Here is a 16,735-nt window from a genome sequence, read left to right as displayed (position 1 = left end):
GACTTTCCTCTAAATGTCCGGTAAGAGCTGGCAAGACGATGGCCCAGGGGTGGAAGTGCTGACTCAACACCACCTGCACTGTGAGTTCCAAAGGATCTGATGCTCTCTTCTGGCCTCCGCAGTCTCCTGCATACACATGGTCAATACAATGCACTCAGGCACATACACATAAATAATTTTTTAAAGGAAAAGAAGAGGGGCTGAAGAGATGGCTCAGAGTTTAAGAGCACTGACTGCTCTTCCAGAGATCCTGAGTTCAAATCCCAGAAACCACATGGTGCCCCACAACCATCTGTAATGAGATCTGATGCTCTCTTCTGGTGTGTCTGAAGACAGCTACAGTGTACTTATATATAATAAATAAATAAAATCTTTTTAAAAAAAGAAGAAGAATAAGAAGAGAAGGGCTGGAGAGATAGCTCAGCAGTTAAGAGCACTCGCTGCTCCTGCAGCGGACCTAGGTTCAATTCCCAGCACATACATGGTAGGGAGTTCACAACCATCCATAACTCCAGTTCCAGGGATCCAATACCCAACTTTGACCTTTGCGGACACCAAGCACATATGAAGTTCACAGACATACATGCAGGCAAAACATTCACATCAAATAAGATGAATGAGCCTAACTATAAATCTTTTAAAGAAAAGAAAGAACATCCGGGTGAGATATGGCTTTTTCCATTCAAAGCTATGATCAGCTTTTAGTGAGCAGCAAGGGGTTTTCTTCTTAGCTTTTAACATGAAAACCATTTCAAATGCATAGAAAAGCCACCAGACGTGGGTGATGCCAGGGGCACCAGTGCAGCTCTCCCACATCCCATTCAGCACTTCGTCCCATTTGCTCTGTTTCTGGCACCCTTGTCTCTTCTGGGTGTGGCCAAGGACCACCAGAGAGAATACCGCATGTGTGTGGCCCTCTGCAGCTGACAGTAACACTGTCTCGTACATGAGTATATCTATACCCATGCTGGTAAATGCAACGTTTATACCATACTTCCATGGTATGTGTGTAAAATCATTAATTCCCTTTGGGAAGGGCATGCCTTAAACATCACTCGATGAATCCTGAATGTTAACTAACCACAAATGGACCCCTAACAAATAAAAGTTCTCTCATGACCAGATTTGTAGTGATTTAAAGACATATAACATGGGCAATGTGTTTGAAATGTGTATTGTTCCAGGAAATCTAGGCCATAGAAGCTTTATTCTTCTTCACCACAGCATATACATATATACATACATGTATGCACCTGTTCTACATGTGCTGGGCACGTATGTGCAGATGTGTGTGCACATATGTATATGTATGTGTTAGTATGTCTAGGAAAAAAAAAGGAACCTATCACACTATTAGTTCTGACATTTTCCTAAACAGAGAGCAATAGGGTGGAATTAAGACTATATGGGCAAGGCAGACAGATTAATATCCTCCATGTGAAAGATCCATAGAGTGTGTAGGCTCTGCCTGCTCCTGCCCAATCTTGACCTCCTTACAGAAAGGAAACTTTCTTCTGAGGGAAGCAAGGCTAAGGCAAGAGGGCCACAAAGTGCATGTGAATACATGGAGGGGAGACTTTAGACACATCGGGGAAAGCTCAGAAATTCACCAGAGGAGTCCAGCCTGGAAAGGAAGAAGAAGATGGCAGCTGCTGACTCTGCCATGTCCACTGAACCCCCTCTCTGGACACTGCCACTTCCATTTCATGAGTGGATCATTCTATGTGAAATGTTTGTGTTAAAATTCAGTCAACACGCTACAAATCCGATGTCTCGTTTCCAAGACATATTCTCTTTTTTGTACCGCAAGGCTCTCACCAGTCACACGGACAAGTCAGCTTGGCTGGAAGCGCAGGTGCGGCAGCTGCTACAAATAGTTAACCAGCAGCCAAGTCGACTTGATCTGAGGTCTTTGGTGGATGCGGTTGACAGCGTGAAACAGAGGATCACCCAGCTGGAAGCCAGTGACCAGAGATTAGGTACGTGTGTGTGTGTGTGTGTGTGTGTGTGTGTGTGTGTGTGTATGAAGCAGTCGGGTTCCCTCTCATGGCTTCCCTGTCTGTGTGCATTTGTGGTAGAAGCTAACAAGTCACAACCAGCTTTCTGGGTTGCCCAGTGGCTGAATCCTGTTTGTGAAGCAGCATGAGATTCTAGCTGCCTCAGAAAATGAGGGTCTCCACCATGTGTGTGGAGTCAGACGAGACTGAAATGGCCCAGGCAGTCCCAAGAGCTGGGAGTGGTAATCATTAAGAACAAGGGAGAGAGGTGATGGGTGTCTTAGGCTTTGGTGCACTGGGGCCAGTGAGATTGCTTAGCAGGTGATTTGCTATGCAATCGAGATGACCAGTGTATCAGTGGCTTCTCTGTTGCTGTGACAAAGCACCATGACCAAGGTAACTTGTAGGAGGAAGTGTTATTTGGGCTTATGATTGCAGAGAAATAAGAATTTACCACCATCTCATAGAGAAACAGCAGGCAGGCAGGCATGGCACTGGAGCAGCTGCTGAAACCCCAAGCCCAGTGACACACCTCCTCCAACAAGACCACACCTCCTCCAACTAGACCACACTTCCTCCAACAAGACCACACCTCCTCCAACAAGACCACACCTCCTCCAGCAAGACCACACCTCCTCCAACAAGACCACACCTCCAACAAGACCACACCTCCTCCAATAAGACCACACCTCCTAATCCTCCCCAAACAACCCACCAACTGGGGACCAAGTATTCCAATGCTTAGGACTTAGGACACACAACTCATTGAAACTATAACACCCAGAGTTTGATCTCTGGAACCCACACAGTGGAGAGAAAGAACCAACTATTGAAAGTTGTTCTATGACCTTCACATGTATACTATGGTGTACATGCCTTCACTTACACACACACACACACACACACACACACGCACGCACGCACGCACGCACGCACGCACGCACCACCAACAGTAACAACAATAACAATAATAATAAGACTTTATAAAGATATTTATTTATTTGTTTTATGTATGTGAGTACACTGTTGCTCTCTTCAGACACACCAGAAGAGGGAATCAGATCTGATTACAGATGGTTGTGAGCCACCATGTGGTTCCTGGGATTTGAACTCAGGGCCTCTAGAAGAGCAGTCAGTGCTCTTAACTGCTGAGCCATCTCTCCAGCCCCCATAATAAGTCTTTTAAATGTAAAATTCATTATAGGAGTTGGGGAGATGGCTCAGTAGATAACACACTTGCTGCACACATGACCTAGAATTTGGATCCTTGTAGCCATGTGATTGCTGAGTGGACTGGAGGGCTACCTGTGGTCCTAGCACTCTGGAGGCTGACACAGGATCTCCAGGACAAGCTAGCCAGAATATCAGGGTTTAATTCAGTGAGAGAACTACATCAAAAGACTGAAATACTACTGGGGAAGACACTCAGTATCAACCTCTGGCCTCTGTATGCCACAAGCACCTCACAGCCAAACACATGCAAGTATGCACAGACACTTACATCACAAGCACACTCGTGTGCATGCATGCACACACACACAAACACACACAGTTAGACGGGCACAAGGCTCAGCATGAGAATTCACTCGAGGTGAATGTCCAATGTGTCTTATACTCAGGCAAGCTGAGAGTGAAGAGGGAGGATACATCCATGTCTGCTTGGCGTCAGCTTACCACGATTGAGTTAATGTTAGCAATGCATGTAGTAGTTCACAGGTAGTGCTCAGATGACAGGCCCGAGCTGCAGCCTCCTGTCCTGTGTTTCCTTCCAGTTCTTTTAGAGGGGGAGACCAGCAAGCACGACGCACACATTAATATCCACAAAGCACAGCTGAATAAGAACGAAGAGCGGTTTAAGCAGCTGGAGGGCGCCTGCTACAGTGGCAAGCTCATCTGGAAGGTGACAGATTACAGGGTGAAGAAGAGGGAGGCCGTGGAGGGGCACACAGTGTCCGTCTTCAGCCAGCCTTTCTACACCAGCCGCTGCGGCTACCGGCTCTGTGCCAGGGCGTACCTGAACGGGGACGGGTCGGGGAAGGGAACGCACCTGTCCCTGTACTTTGTGGTGATGCGCGGTGAGTTTGACTCGCTGCTGCAGTGGCCGTTCAGGCAGAGGGTGACCCTGATGCTTTTGGACCAGAGCGGCAAGAAGAACCATATTGTGGAGACCTTCAAAGCTGACCCCAACAGCAGCAGCTTCAAAAGGCCAGATGGCGAGATGAACATTGCCTCTGGCTGTCCCCGCTTTGTGTCGCACTCTACTCTGGAGAACTCCAAGAACACCTACATTAAAGACGACACACTGTTCTTGAAAGTGGCCGTGGATTTAACTGACTTGGAGGATCTGTAGTGTTACCTGATAAGGAAACTTCTCAGCACAGGAAAAGGTGTGGCTGTCCCTTGGGCGCAGCCCTCTGGACTGAGCAGGCTCTTGTTCTTGTCTTCCTGCCTCCGATGTCTGATGTGTCATCTTTTTATCTTGGATCCTTCCCTGGTTTGAAACTTTAAACTCTTGAAATATTGCTGTTATTTATATTTTTGTATCTTCCAAAAAATTATAATAATTTGACAACAAGGCCTGGGGCTCCTCTCTCTCACTGAAGTCTGGGAAGTGTTTTCAGGGAGTCCAGTGCTCAACGGGACTGATACAGGGGCAGAATTCCCACTGACACTCGTTGTCATTTATCAGCTGACTCAGTGCTTCCACACCTGAGCCTAGGCCTGCAGCAGCCATCTTGTAAGAGACAGGCAGGCTGTGCCAGTCAAGTGTGGGCAGTGTAGCTACATATGCTGCATTTGGACCACAGATCTTCAGGGAGATGCCAACCGCTTGGAAATCGCATCGCCCTTTTGTGTTTTATACAGGATCCACTAGCTGCATGTAAGCACAGTTTGCCAAGTTGTATAACAGCTAGGAAATGGGTCGGCTCTTCGTCCTTCTCCACTAACACAATGGGTGCCAAGGAGTGGATGTTTAGTGAACCGAAAGTTCAGAGTTCATTAGGTTTGACCAGGTGAGAAGTATTTTCTTAGGTAAAATTGTCAACTATACCAGTTCACACAACTCAGCCAGGTGACCTTTGCATGGCAGTGGGTGTGAGGATGAGCAAATTTGTTATGACAGAGAAAAATATGAGAAAAGGACAAAAGGGGAACCTGTTCACCATGGATAGCAGCTGTCTGAACCCTTCTGTTCTTCTGGAAGAACTTTTAAATTCATATGCTGACCAAAAAATGAGCATTTGTAGAAACTTGCGGAGTTTCCTGTCAACATTTTGAGTGCTCTGAGAGCAGAAATGACCGGGTTCTTGTAGATCTGTCTTTGCAGTGGTTCTCAACCTGTGAGTTACGACCCCTTTGGGGGTCAAATGATCCTTTCTCGGGGGTTGCCTGAGACCATCAGAAATCACAGATATTTGCATTACCATTCATAACAGTAGCAGAATTACAGTTATGAAGTAGCAACAAAAATTATCTTATGGTTAGGGGTCACCACAACATGAGGGGCTGCGTTAAAGGGTCACAGCCTTGGGAAGGTTGAGACCCGCTGGTCTTTTGGGTCTGTCTGTCCCTTCAGCTCAGTAAGCCTCAGACTGATCTGCCCTCCTGCCCTGACTGAAAATGGGATCCGTGCCATCCTCCACTGCTCATGTAACATTGGCTCCTAAGCACGGAAGGACAAGTGTCCTGGGACAAGGGTCACGTTAGAGGCACAGGGGAGGCTATGCTCTTGTAGATGGCGCTTAACCTGTGTAAGAGACAGAACCTGGGCTGCAGAGATGGCTCAGTGGCTAAGGGTGCTTGCCGCTCTTCCAGAGAATCTGAATTCAGTTCACAGTGCCCATGTCAGGTGGCACTCCAGCTCCGACATCTGATGTCCTCTCTCTGGCCTCTGTGGGCATCTGCACACACCTTCACATAGATGCTCACAGATAGACAACCATAAATGAATCTTAAAAGTAAAACATGGGGCTCAAGAGATGATTCAGCAGTCAAGACTGCCGGCTGCTCTTTCAGAGGACACAATTTCAATTTCTAGCACTCACTCGGAAGGCTCACAACCACCTGTAACTCAAATTCCAAGGGATTCGGTGCCCTCTTCTGGCCTCTGTGGGTACTGCATCCATGTTTGCAGACATGCATGCAGGCAAAGCACCCAGCCACACAAAATAAAATACTGCTTTTAAGTAGAAACTGCTTACCTGACTAGCCTCTGTGAGTCCAACAATCCTCTTAATCTCTTCTGTGATCAGTGAAGATTCTAGAGCCACGCCACAGGACTTGTCCCAAAGGATGGAAGTTGAAAAAGCAGATGTAGCATAGAAATACACTGTACCTTTGCTGGTGAGCAGTGATGGCCATGTACTTAGAGTAATCTAGGAGTCCAGTCTCTAGCCCACAGGCCAGACTGGGGGGGGTTCTGTGGTTTGTTCACTATTTCATGTCTGTCTGTATGTATGTGTATATACATACATATATATACATATATATGTATATATACGTGTGTGTGTGTGTATAGTGTGTGTGTGTGTATAGTGTGTGTGTGTATAGTGTGTGTGTGTATGTGTGGTGTGTATGTGTGGCATCTCCCTTCATCAGTGGTCGATTCCATTGATCCATTACTAACGGCATTATGGGTGGTAATGAGACCCAGCTGGAGGAAGTGGGTCGCTGGGCTATGCCTTTGAAGGGCATGTCTTGTCCCTCGCCTCTTCACCTGCCCCTCCCTCCACTTTCTCAGATCTAAATGCCCTTCCACCATAACACTCTGCCTCACCACAGGCCCAAGTCCGTGAAGCCGAGAGAGCATGGAGCTTCTGAGGCTGTGAGCTGAGCTGAGTTCTCCATCCTGAGCTGTGGTTCTGGGGTACTGTGTCCTGGGATGGAAAAGCAAACAAGCACCGCCTCTAATTCACTTTCCATCCCATGCAGCCACACCCGTGTGTTGTGTTTTCCAAGATGTGCTTGCAAAAAAGCATCCTAAAAATATTCTTATCTTGGGCCCAGCACCTTGACCAGGCAGCACAGTGGAGCTAGCTCTGGAGGCGTAGGTGTGGGTGAGCAGGCCTAAGGGCATGAGAGCAGGAAAGCTGCGGCTGCCTCCTGTCGATGGCAGCACTGGGTGGACTAGCCAGAGCAGTGCTCAGAGCTTGTGTTGCAGTACAGATAAGGGAGAGCCAGTCAGCGCACTGACCAGCTCAGGGGCCACCCAGATATCATCTGCAAATTGCTGGGATACATTGAAAAGGCCAGTCTTACTGATTCAGAGCTGCAGGATCTCCATGACACAGATCAGCAACAGAAGTAATCCTAATGAGGAGCCAATATTGATGGGGTCACAGAAGCCAGAGACCCCCCCGAACCAGGCCAGTGATTCATTGCAATGAACATTTGCAGATGAGGAGGGATATACACTGTGGGACACACTGTTACTCGCTACAGTTCCACGATGAGATGTTTTCTAGCTTTGTTCTCTCTCTCTGTCTCTCTCTGTCTCTGTCTCTCTCTCTGTCTCTCTCTGTCTCTGTCTCTCTCTGTCTCTGTCTCTCTGTGTGTGTGTGTGTGTGTGTGTGTGTGTGTGTGTGTGTATTTTGTTGGGGGAGGTTGCAAGGAAGAAAGGTAGACATGAGGGAAGGAGAGAGGAACAGGACTGGGTGCGTGAGGTGAAACTTAAATCAATAAAAGGTTTTTTTTTTTTTTTTAAGAATAATAGGAATAAAAGAAAGAGTTGAATCACAGAGAAAACCTGTTTCCACTCTCTTCTCATTTAGAGACACAACACTACAATCCATCAAAGGCGGGTAATGAGAAATGAATTAGTTTTTATTTTATTTTATTTTATTTTATTTTATTGTGAGGTCAGGGAGGGAACCCAGGCCCTTACTCATGGTGGACAGTCATCCCACTGCTGATCTTCAGCCCAGCCTGTGTCCATGTCCGGTGCCTTCCTCCATAGCATGGCTGAATTTCACCATGTTAGCGTTCATCCTGTACCCAACAATGCATGCTACTTCAAAGTTTATTTGACAAATCAGTTTTTAGATAATCATCTCTCTGTGTGTATGTGTGTATGTTTCTATGCACAAGTACACATGTGTACATGTGTCTAGAAATTAGCTCCTGCTGCATTTTAAATAGTAATGTGCGTTGTACTAAATCAACATTGCGAGATCTAAAGGTGCTAACCTTGAAATAAAAACACTTGCTAAAAGTTTTTGTCAACAGTTAAAAGAAAACTAACAATTTTTTTAAGATTATAAAAAACTTTCTTTAATCAAGGCTTGTAACATGGAAGAGATCTGTCAGACAAAATGCAAAGTTTCCAATACATTGAAACATAAATCCATAAGTCATCATAAATATAATACCCAATAGTAAAAAACACATCAGCAAATTCACACCATCCTTGTAACAGCCATGATCTAGATTTCACATGCTTCTGCCAAATGACTAATATGGCCTGCTGGATCCCGAGCACACGGGGGCTTTGAGGTCACACTCATCTGACAGGGCTGTGGCACTGGTGGCTCAACTCCAGAAGCAAAGCAGATACCAGCACATTCAAACAGTGTATCCTTTACATATCAAAGTGAGAAATAAGAAAGCGACATGATCACAAGATCAGAAAGATGGTAGGGAGTGAGGACAGCTGTGGAAAGCTCGAGGCCGGAAGGCGGTTCGCTGGCTTCATTTCTTTGGCTTCTTGGGCAGTGGCCACCGGAACAGTGAGGTTCTGGTTCATGGATCATATAGTGGAGCCATCCCTGACTCTGCTGAACACCGAGCTTCCTCCATTCAGATTCAGACATCAGATGGGTTTTAGGGACCAGCTTGGCTATGTCCTTGGGCAACATGACATGCCGGTACTCGAACTCCTCGTCGTCGTATATGTCCGAATAGTAGATTTGTTTGTGGGACATGATTGCTCTGTCGGAGGGCGCTCAGTCCCGCGCCGAAAACTAACAATTTTTTAAAGGCTTCTAAATATTAACAAATGTTAACAACCGTTTATATTCCTGAGGAAAGTGTTCACAAGCCCACAGAGGCTGAGTTTTCTATCATGTTCTGTCCTGTTGTCCTGCTCAAGTCCAGCCATGGTTTCTCCGCTGAAACAAACACAGCAGTCCCAAAACACGCACTTCCTGTCCTGGCTGGAATTTGACTGGGGAGGTGGAGAGGAGATGGGATCTGGACAAGACCGACCGGAAGGAAGAGGACATTCTGGGCACAAGCTCTTCCTCTCCTGAGCTTCTGGTCCTGCTCGGGCCAGGCACCCCTGCTAGATCCCCACCAGGCACCCAGGCTTCAGAACACAGGGCAAAAGCTGTCACATGCAGAAAGAAAACAGAGCCTCCCAGCAAAGCTGTGAGGGGAGGTAGGGAGATTCAGCCAGCTGTGACACTGCCAAGGACAGAGTTGCCTGTTGTCATGGAGATGTGCCCATAAGAACTTCTGACTGGGCCTTATAGGTCACAGCACCTCAGGGTCCTCTCAGGAACTGACAGGCCCATGCTTCTGGCCGGGCTAGGGCTCCTCCTCCTGCTGCACCCCTCTATGCACTGTGCCCACTCAGAAGGACAAAGCATCCACTGTGCTCCTCACCCAGGGACTCAGCCAGCTCCCCCCTCACCCCTTCTCCTGCCTCCATGTGTGAGAGCCTTTGGTGCAGGAACTTGGGTGTAAACCCAAGTCTCTTCCAGACACACAGTAAGCACTTTACAAATGCAGTGAGAATGTGATGAGAATGTGGATTCTCTAGGGTGAGAATGTGGATCTCAACCTAGAGTTTTCCCAGAGCAGAGGCAGAGGAAGGAGTCTGATGTACCTGTACCACTGCTAAGATTGCTAGTTCTAAGCGAGGGTCCGTGTCTGATTTCAGTTTATATCTCACAAGTTATGACTGACACATAGCAGGTGGGCAACACGGTTTATTTCACTTACTACGCTGGCTACTTTTATGTCAACTTGACACAAGCTAGAATTATCTGAAAGGATGGGGCCTCAAGTGAGAAAAAGCCTCCATAAGATCAGGCACGTTTTTCTTAATTAGCGATTGATGGGGGAGGGCCCAACCATTGTGAGTGGTGCCATCCCTAGGCTGGTGGTCCTGGGTTCTATAAGAAAGCAGGTTGAGCAAGCCATGGGGAGCAAGACAGTAAGCAACACCCCTCCATGGCGTCTGCACCAGCTCCTGTCTCCAGGTTTCTGCCCTGTTTGAGTTCCTGTTCTGACTCTCTTCAACGTTGAACAATAATATGGAAGTGTAACCCGAATAAAACCTCTTCTCCCAACTTGCATTTTGGTCATGGTGTTTCATCGCAGCAATGGAAACCCTAAGACAGTGTCCACCGGGAGATGAGTCAGGAGTGGGGCTACCTGAGTGTTCCTCCAAATGAGATGAAGCTAAGTGCTTGTTGCTCAGGAGGCTCTTGGAGGGTTATCTGAGAACACAATGACAAGTGAGGGTGACTCTGTCTGGGTCACTGTGCCCCTTATTTTGATAGTGCCTTTCTTCTCACTGCTGCACTTGATAGATGCATCTACTTGACATGTGACCCGCCACAGAGAGGCAGAGGAACCCGGACTACAGCTCTGCACCTGTGATCAGTCCTGACGGGCGTGCACATAGCAGTGGAAACACCCACACCCCTAGGCTCTTTTCCATCTCACTCCAGCACATCTCAGCACAAGCGATTGCTCATGTGCGAGAGGCAGGAACCCCCGAGGAGAGCCCTGTGTGTATCATCACCCCTGAACCCACTTCAGTATGTGGAGGTGCCCATGGTGATTATAATTCTAACACAGAGCAGCAGGTGACAGTCTCCAGGGAAGAGGGCCAGGCCAATATGTATGTTTATGTCTTAGTTTTCAACAAAGGTAAAAAGAAAATTTAAATGTAATAGCAAAAAAGTTTACGGAAGAGAATATAAAGAAATATTGGAGAGGGCGTAGTATATTTTGGGAGTTGGAAAGACAGATCAGTGGTTGAGCCCTGGCCACTGCTACATTCATGAAGGCAAAGCACCCATACACAAAAAATAAAAATAAATCTTCTGAAAAAAATTGTCTAGGAGGTGAACATCCGAGAATGTTTCAGAATGCTGTTCTGCTGTCAAAACACTCCATGTTTTCAAAATGATTTGACCACTGCTGTTTTCCACAGACATTCACTGCAAACTCCCCCCCCCCCCTTCAATAATTCTACACTGTCTGCAAGATAAAAGCCTTGAAGTTCTGGCTTAATTCTTTTTAGTTATAGTTCCTTTTATTTTCCAAAGTCAGGGAATTTTTTGAACTTGTAACTCTGGGAATGGAGAGCCTCAACTCTCCCAACATTGAATACAAAATATTATGTGAATGTGCATTTTGTTTCCAGTACAAGGTATAGATAGCTTTAAGTGTTCAAAAGATGTGACTTTCAGCTTGCTGTCTATACCAAGCGCACGGTGTCTCTTACTGCCCACCCTGCTCTGCTGCGGACCAGAAACCCGCCCACCACCCACAACCCGCAGCTTGACAGACAGAACCAGGCTGGGCGGGACTTCCGGGCTTCCATCGCAGGAGAGAACAAGCGAAGGGCGGGGCCAAGGGCTCTTCTGCCTATCGTGGTGGTGGGGGGGTGTTGAGGCCACTTCCGGTTAGGGCGTTCTGTTTGGGCGCTCTCGGCTGCTGGCCCCTCCGAGCCTTTCCACGCGTGGTGAGCAGCCAGGCCTTAGGACTAGAGTTTGTAATCGACTGTGACAGGATGGCGAAGGTTCCCCAGACTTGAGACTACGTGTTTTCGCAGGTTAATTCCCCAGGTTGCACGCCCACTTCCGTCTTCCTTTACTCTTAAAGGGAAGTGATTTTTCTTCAGGTTTCGGTGTATTTCTTTTTAGGTTTGGCTCTGGCAATTTTTATGCCAGAGTGTGGAGGTTTGTCGACTGGTCGTCCTGATTTCTTTATTCGACCTCTGTGTCCTGGTGGTTTGACTGGAAGACTCTTAGTTTTGTAGGCAAGGATGTATTTGTAGGTAACAATTTTAACTTTTCCCAGGGGTCCAGCACCTCACCGGATCCACCTAAGGGCGCTTACTAAAAGGTGGCATCTTATGTTTTGCCAACTTTCTGGTAGACAGCTTTTTAAAAGTTACACTGTTCATTCCCTCCCTCGTCTGCGAGCCATTTTTTATTATTCTTTTACATTAGAAATGACTAAGGTGGTGGCGCACGCCTTTAATCCCAGCACTTGGGAGGCAGAGACAGGCGGATTTCTGAGTTCTAGGCCAGCCTGGTCTACAGAGTGAGTTCCAGGACAGCCAGGGCTACACAGAGAAACCCTGTCTCCGAAAAAAAAAAAAAAAAGAAAGAAAGAAAGAAAAGAAATAAGAAATGACTAAGGTGTCCCAAATATTTTCATTATCGGTCTTGGAGGTGATCCTATCTCTTCTCCGCTGTTTAAAATAGTAGGTTTTCCAGTGGTGAGCCCTCAAGTGCAGTAAGTGAATATGAGTCATAGCACCATGCTGATAAAATTCTGAGAAATGCAGAGACAAAGCAGGTGATACAGAAGTGGCAACAGATGCAGTAAGGGAGTGTGGGATACATGGGCCAGCTCTGAGCCTATCACCATATCCCTACGAGCCCCCAACAACATCCAGATCAGACCCGGCCTCCACACCTACAAGGGCAGCACACCCCTAATCCTTTCTCCAGTCAGGTGTGTTCTCCACAGTCTTTCTTGCACAGTCCTAGTCTCCACTCAGCCTGTCCCTGAAGATGTGGATTCAAATATTCACACCATATTGTTCTTCACATCTTAGACGGATAGTGACCCAGACCACCAACCCCATGGAACAGGCACTTTTTTCAGACCAGCCCAGAATTCCATGCTTTCTCAGCTTGCTAGCAACAACAGGCATGGCAGACCTCCAGAGTATAAGTGTTTGGAACCGGAAGTACCAATACGGCAGATAAACTCAGACCTCTCATGGAGTGTGCTACACACACATTCCAGAAAGACAGTGTTTTGGAAGCAAAACATTTCTTCCTCTTAAGACTTTGTAAACAGCTCTCAAATATGTCCTAGCCTAAAAGACAATTTTCCATGGAAAATTAATGACATGTAATGACTGCAGTAGCTATTTGTGGGTTAAAGTAAGCATGCAGGTCAAACCTGCATGATAACAAACTACAAAGAATGTGGTTTTGTTATGGCTGATTATCCTCAGCCTTTTTTCCTCCTTGTGTGTGATTCAAGTGTGCACTAGAAGGCTCCTGAAGTATTAAGCCAAGCATGCACCCCCTACCCAGAATGGCCAATAGGTTTTTATTATTTCAAATTAGTAAAAATATGTACTATTAATAGCTATTCTTTACTGGTGCAAATGGTTGGCACTTTTTGCTGCTTTCCTCATTTATGAAAGAATTTAAAAATCTAAAGCCAGAGAAGAAATTAATGTTATGTAAAATTACATTATATACATATATATATATTAGAGAATCTTTTGTGTTGAAATATTTTATCAAATGGCCACAATTTATTAATTTACTGTTTATCAACATGATACTCCATAAACAATCTTCCATTGTAGAATTATAGAGCACTATGTGATTGAGCATAAACAAATCATAATTTTCTGATTGATGTGTGGATGTATGAGATTTGATGAGACCCTCACTCTCAGAAACAAAATGCAAGGAGTCATATGTTGGGAAGAATTTGGGTCATTTCAGCAGGGACTAGGTATTAGATAATATGAAAGTTTGTGTAGATTTTTACTAGCAGAACAGCTGTGTGTTTGTGTTTCAAGACAGGGTTTCTTTGCGTAGCCCTGGCTATCTTGGAACTCATGCTGTAGACTACACTAACCTCGAACTCAGAGATCTTCATGCCTCTGCCTCCCAAACTCTGGGGCTAAAGATGTATGCCACCCTAGATAGGTAGATGACAGACAGACAGACAGATAGATATCCCCAACTTCTGGGATGTTCTCTTTTGCAGAGCACACTGAAGTATTCAGGCATGAAGAAACATATCTGAGATTCATATTAAAGTATCCGCCAAAATTTTGGGTTGAGAAATTAAAACATGAAACAAAAATGAAATTAATATTATTAAGAATTAATAAGCATTAAGGCTCCCTTTACTTTCTAGAACTTAAAAGTTCTCATACCAAGTAAGAAGCACCAGAACTAGGATGCTGCGCCAGCTGCGGCTCAGCGGGGGGGATGGGGGGGGCTCCCCCTCCCCTCCAGCCAACGCCAGCCCCTCAGCAGACACCTCTGTTAGCCCTGAGTCTTACAGGACCTGAGACCCTCACAGGCTTTAGTTAGCATCACAGCTAAGGTGGGACAAAGCAGAAGAGTACTGAGGAGGTTGGCAGGGACAGCAGTAGCAGCTGCCTGTCATGCAAGAGCAAGCTCACTACCTCAGGTTTTCCTTTTGTTTGAGGAGAACAGAGAGACCTGGAAGAAGAAATCAGCAATCAGTAGTCCTCCCCTGAGGATCCTCGGAACCTCCCTCTAGGCAAATCAAGCCCCACAAGGGCCTCAGGCAGGAGGCTTGGCAAGCTCTGCTTCACTCAACATTTCCTCCCAACTGTGGAACTGTTTGTTTCAAAGCCTTTCCCATTTGTTCTTGGTGTCACATTCAAAGCACCCACAAACCCATTGAATCAAAGCAAACCCCCATCACAACACAGGTCACTTTGTGTGGAGGCTCTGCCCTGACCTGCAGAGAGGGGTTGCCGCATCAGCTGTTTTTGCCTTCGCAGGTGGAATTTCCCCTCCAGAGTTGGGAATTCTCGTTTTGCCCTGATAAGAGAAACCTGTTCTGAGAAATGGAAACCTATGCCATTGGCAGTCAGCATGAGGTGATCTACGTCATCAGTCACATCTAGGGGTTGGGCTTATGGCTTTTGCCTTTATAAGCCTGCTGCTTTGCAATAAAATTGAACCTTGATCAGAACTTTGTCTTAGCACCATTTTTCTTTCATCCCTGTCCTTTAATTCTCAGAACCCCTTTCGAGGTACCTACATTGACTGGTAGTCGAGGGTCGACTACAACTTTGAACCTCTATCCAAAGTTTGGCAACTGAGTGAACTTCTCAGTATCTTCCAGTAGAAGATATGTTTAAAATGTTTTTGTTTAGAAGAGATTATACTAATGAGCCAGTCAGCTCCTTCATCCTGGCAGCGATGGGTAAGAGGAATGTGCCATCCGATCATTATCCAGATCCCAGTGAAGCAACCCAAAGCCACATCATTCAAAAAGAATATCTGTGCAGTAGACTCAGCACTCAAGAGGCTGAAGCAGCCAAAATAGTGAGACCCTGCCTTGAAGGAGGAGGGGCGGGGAGGGCAGGAGAGCAGACTTCCCATTGAGCCAGACTATATGCAGTACCTAGTGATTTTTCTCCCATTGCATTTTATTTGGACTATAAGGTTCACATGCACTGGGTGCTGGGGACACTCTTTGCTTGCCCTGAACCTTACTTCTACCCCAGATTGAGGTGGGGGACATCCACTCATAGACCATCAGAGCATGAGGCTGCAGGAGACTACCCTGGACTGCTTTGCTCAGGTACTTCCTAGGGAAGCTGGAGAGCAGGTGTGAACAGAAGGATCCCTAGACTTCAGCAGCAGGTTCGCAGGCCTCCAAGCCCTGACTCTGGACTGGCCATGTTCCATATGATGACATCGCAGGATGGGAGTTATGATCATCCTGCCTACCCCTAGCCACCTTTCTCAGACAGCAGCCTCGGCCCCAGTGGATGGAGATGTAGACATTGGTCCCACCCTATCATAGTCCAGCATTCAAGGACTCAGAGGCAAGAACAATGCCACATCAGAGGGATCAGAGTTAAGGCAAAAGCAGAGACTCTTGGAAGACTTCCTTTTTTCACTCACTAGCTGAAGAGTGGGTTGAACAGTCTTCTGTGGGCCCCACCAGCTGCCCTGGGCCTGAGGCTGTGGGTCCCCTGCAGTGAATGTCATCTGGTCACCAGTAAAGGTGCCATGAATGGATAGGGTGAATGGGGCATCCCGGAAATTGGGATGAGTATGTGGGCCTTGTGTCTGTGTCAGGCTGGGAAGTGGAGACCTTTTTGCGGAGAAACAGGGCTCAAGTCCTGACTCTGCCCAGGTATCCAAGCAGGTGTGCTCACTGGGTAGTTGGCTCCGTGGTCTAGCAGTGTTGCTTGATGGGTCTCCTGGTTGGGGTAGGTGGGGAGGTTCCGGCGCTAGTGACAGAGTCACCAGCCCGTTATTCCTCCTGAGGGTGATTGCCCTGGGTGGTCAGTCGGCCTGGGGCGCCCTGAACTCCGGCATGCTCCAGGTGCGCGGCGGGGGTGGCGCATCGCGCTCCACATCCTCCGAGATGGTTCGGATGTCACTGGCAAAGGGTGCGATGCGAGCGCGGGTCTTGAAGGACGACAGGCTGCCGCGGGGCCTCAAGCTCCACTGACGTGTCAGCTTATGGGCCTCCTCCTCCTGCTTCATCTTCTCCAGGGCCTCCTGCAACACGGAGCGGAACAGCCGCGCCACCTCCTGCACCTCGGGCTCTCGTTCAGCCAGCAGCTGCCTGAACCTGGGGGCACATGACCGTGATGGACTGAGCATCTCACAAGCCAGAAACTCCCAACCTTGCTCTTGTCCCAGTCAATCTTGAGCTCAAATCCCAGTTCTGTTCACCTCTGAGCCTCAGTTTTCTCACCTGTAAAAGGGTACACCTGCCTTTTCACATGGTACGTGTGCTCA

At 47.1% G+C, this 16,735-nt stretch overlaps 2 protein-coding genes, 1 non-coding gene and 1 pseudogene across 7 annotated transcripts in view; 2 read left to right on the top strand and 2 right to left on the bottom strand.

The window, feature by feature from the left end:
- Traf5 (TNF receptor-associated factor 5) overlaps positions 1-4,574 on the top strand; it is a gene marked incomplete in the record, with an annotated part of 95,397 nt that extends 90,823 nt beyond the window's left edge. The window contains 4 exon segments of the mRNA NM_011633.2: positions 2-9; positions 12-19; positions 1,809-1,979; positions 3,770-4,574. Of these exon segments, the coding sequence (NP_035763.2) occupies positions 2-9; positions 12-19; positions 1,809-1,979; positions 3,770-4,347 (765 nt within the window).
- Positions 3,143-3,223, top strand: Mir3473c (microRNA 3473c). The gene has a single exon (NR_039566.1). It is a non-coding gene; the product is annotated as a microRNA 3473c (primary transcript).
- A 3,666-nt stretch (positions 4,575-8,240) lies between the features above and the next one.
- Positions 8,241-8,981, bottom strand: Gm32460 (annotated as a pseudogene).
- Positions 8,982-13,494: 4,513 nt separating this feature from the next.
- Rd3 (retinal degeneration 3) overlaps positions 13,495-16,735 on the bottom strand; it is a 31,793-nt gene continuing 28,552 nt past the window's right edge. For 3 of the 5 annotated variants that reach the window (NM_023727.4, NM_001177900.2, NM_001303132.1), the window contains exon 3: positions 13,495-16,565. In NM_023727.4, coding sequence (NP_076216.3) covers positions 16,274-16,565 — 292 coding nt within the window. In that variant the 3' untranslated portion in view covers positions 13,495-16,273. The remainder of the gene's footprint in view (positions 16,566-16,735) is intronic. The other 2 variants (XM_006497206.4, XM_006497205.3) reach the window with 1 other exon arrangement.

Source organism: Mus musculus, chromosome 1 (genome assembly GCF_000001635.26).
Source record: "Mus musculus strain C57BL/6J chromosome 1, GRCm38.p6 C57BL/6J".
Lineage (NCBI taxonomy): Eukaryota > Metazoa > Chordata > Mammalia > Rodentia > Muridae > Mus > Mus musculus.
Note: the sequence above shows the minus strand (reverse complement) of the source record. Positions and strands in the feature narration are given on the sequence as shown.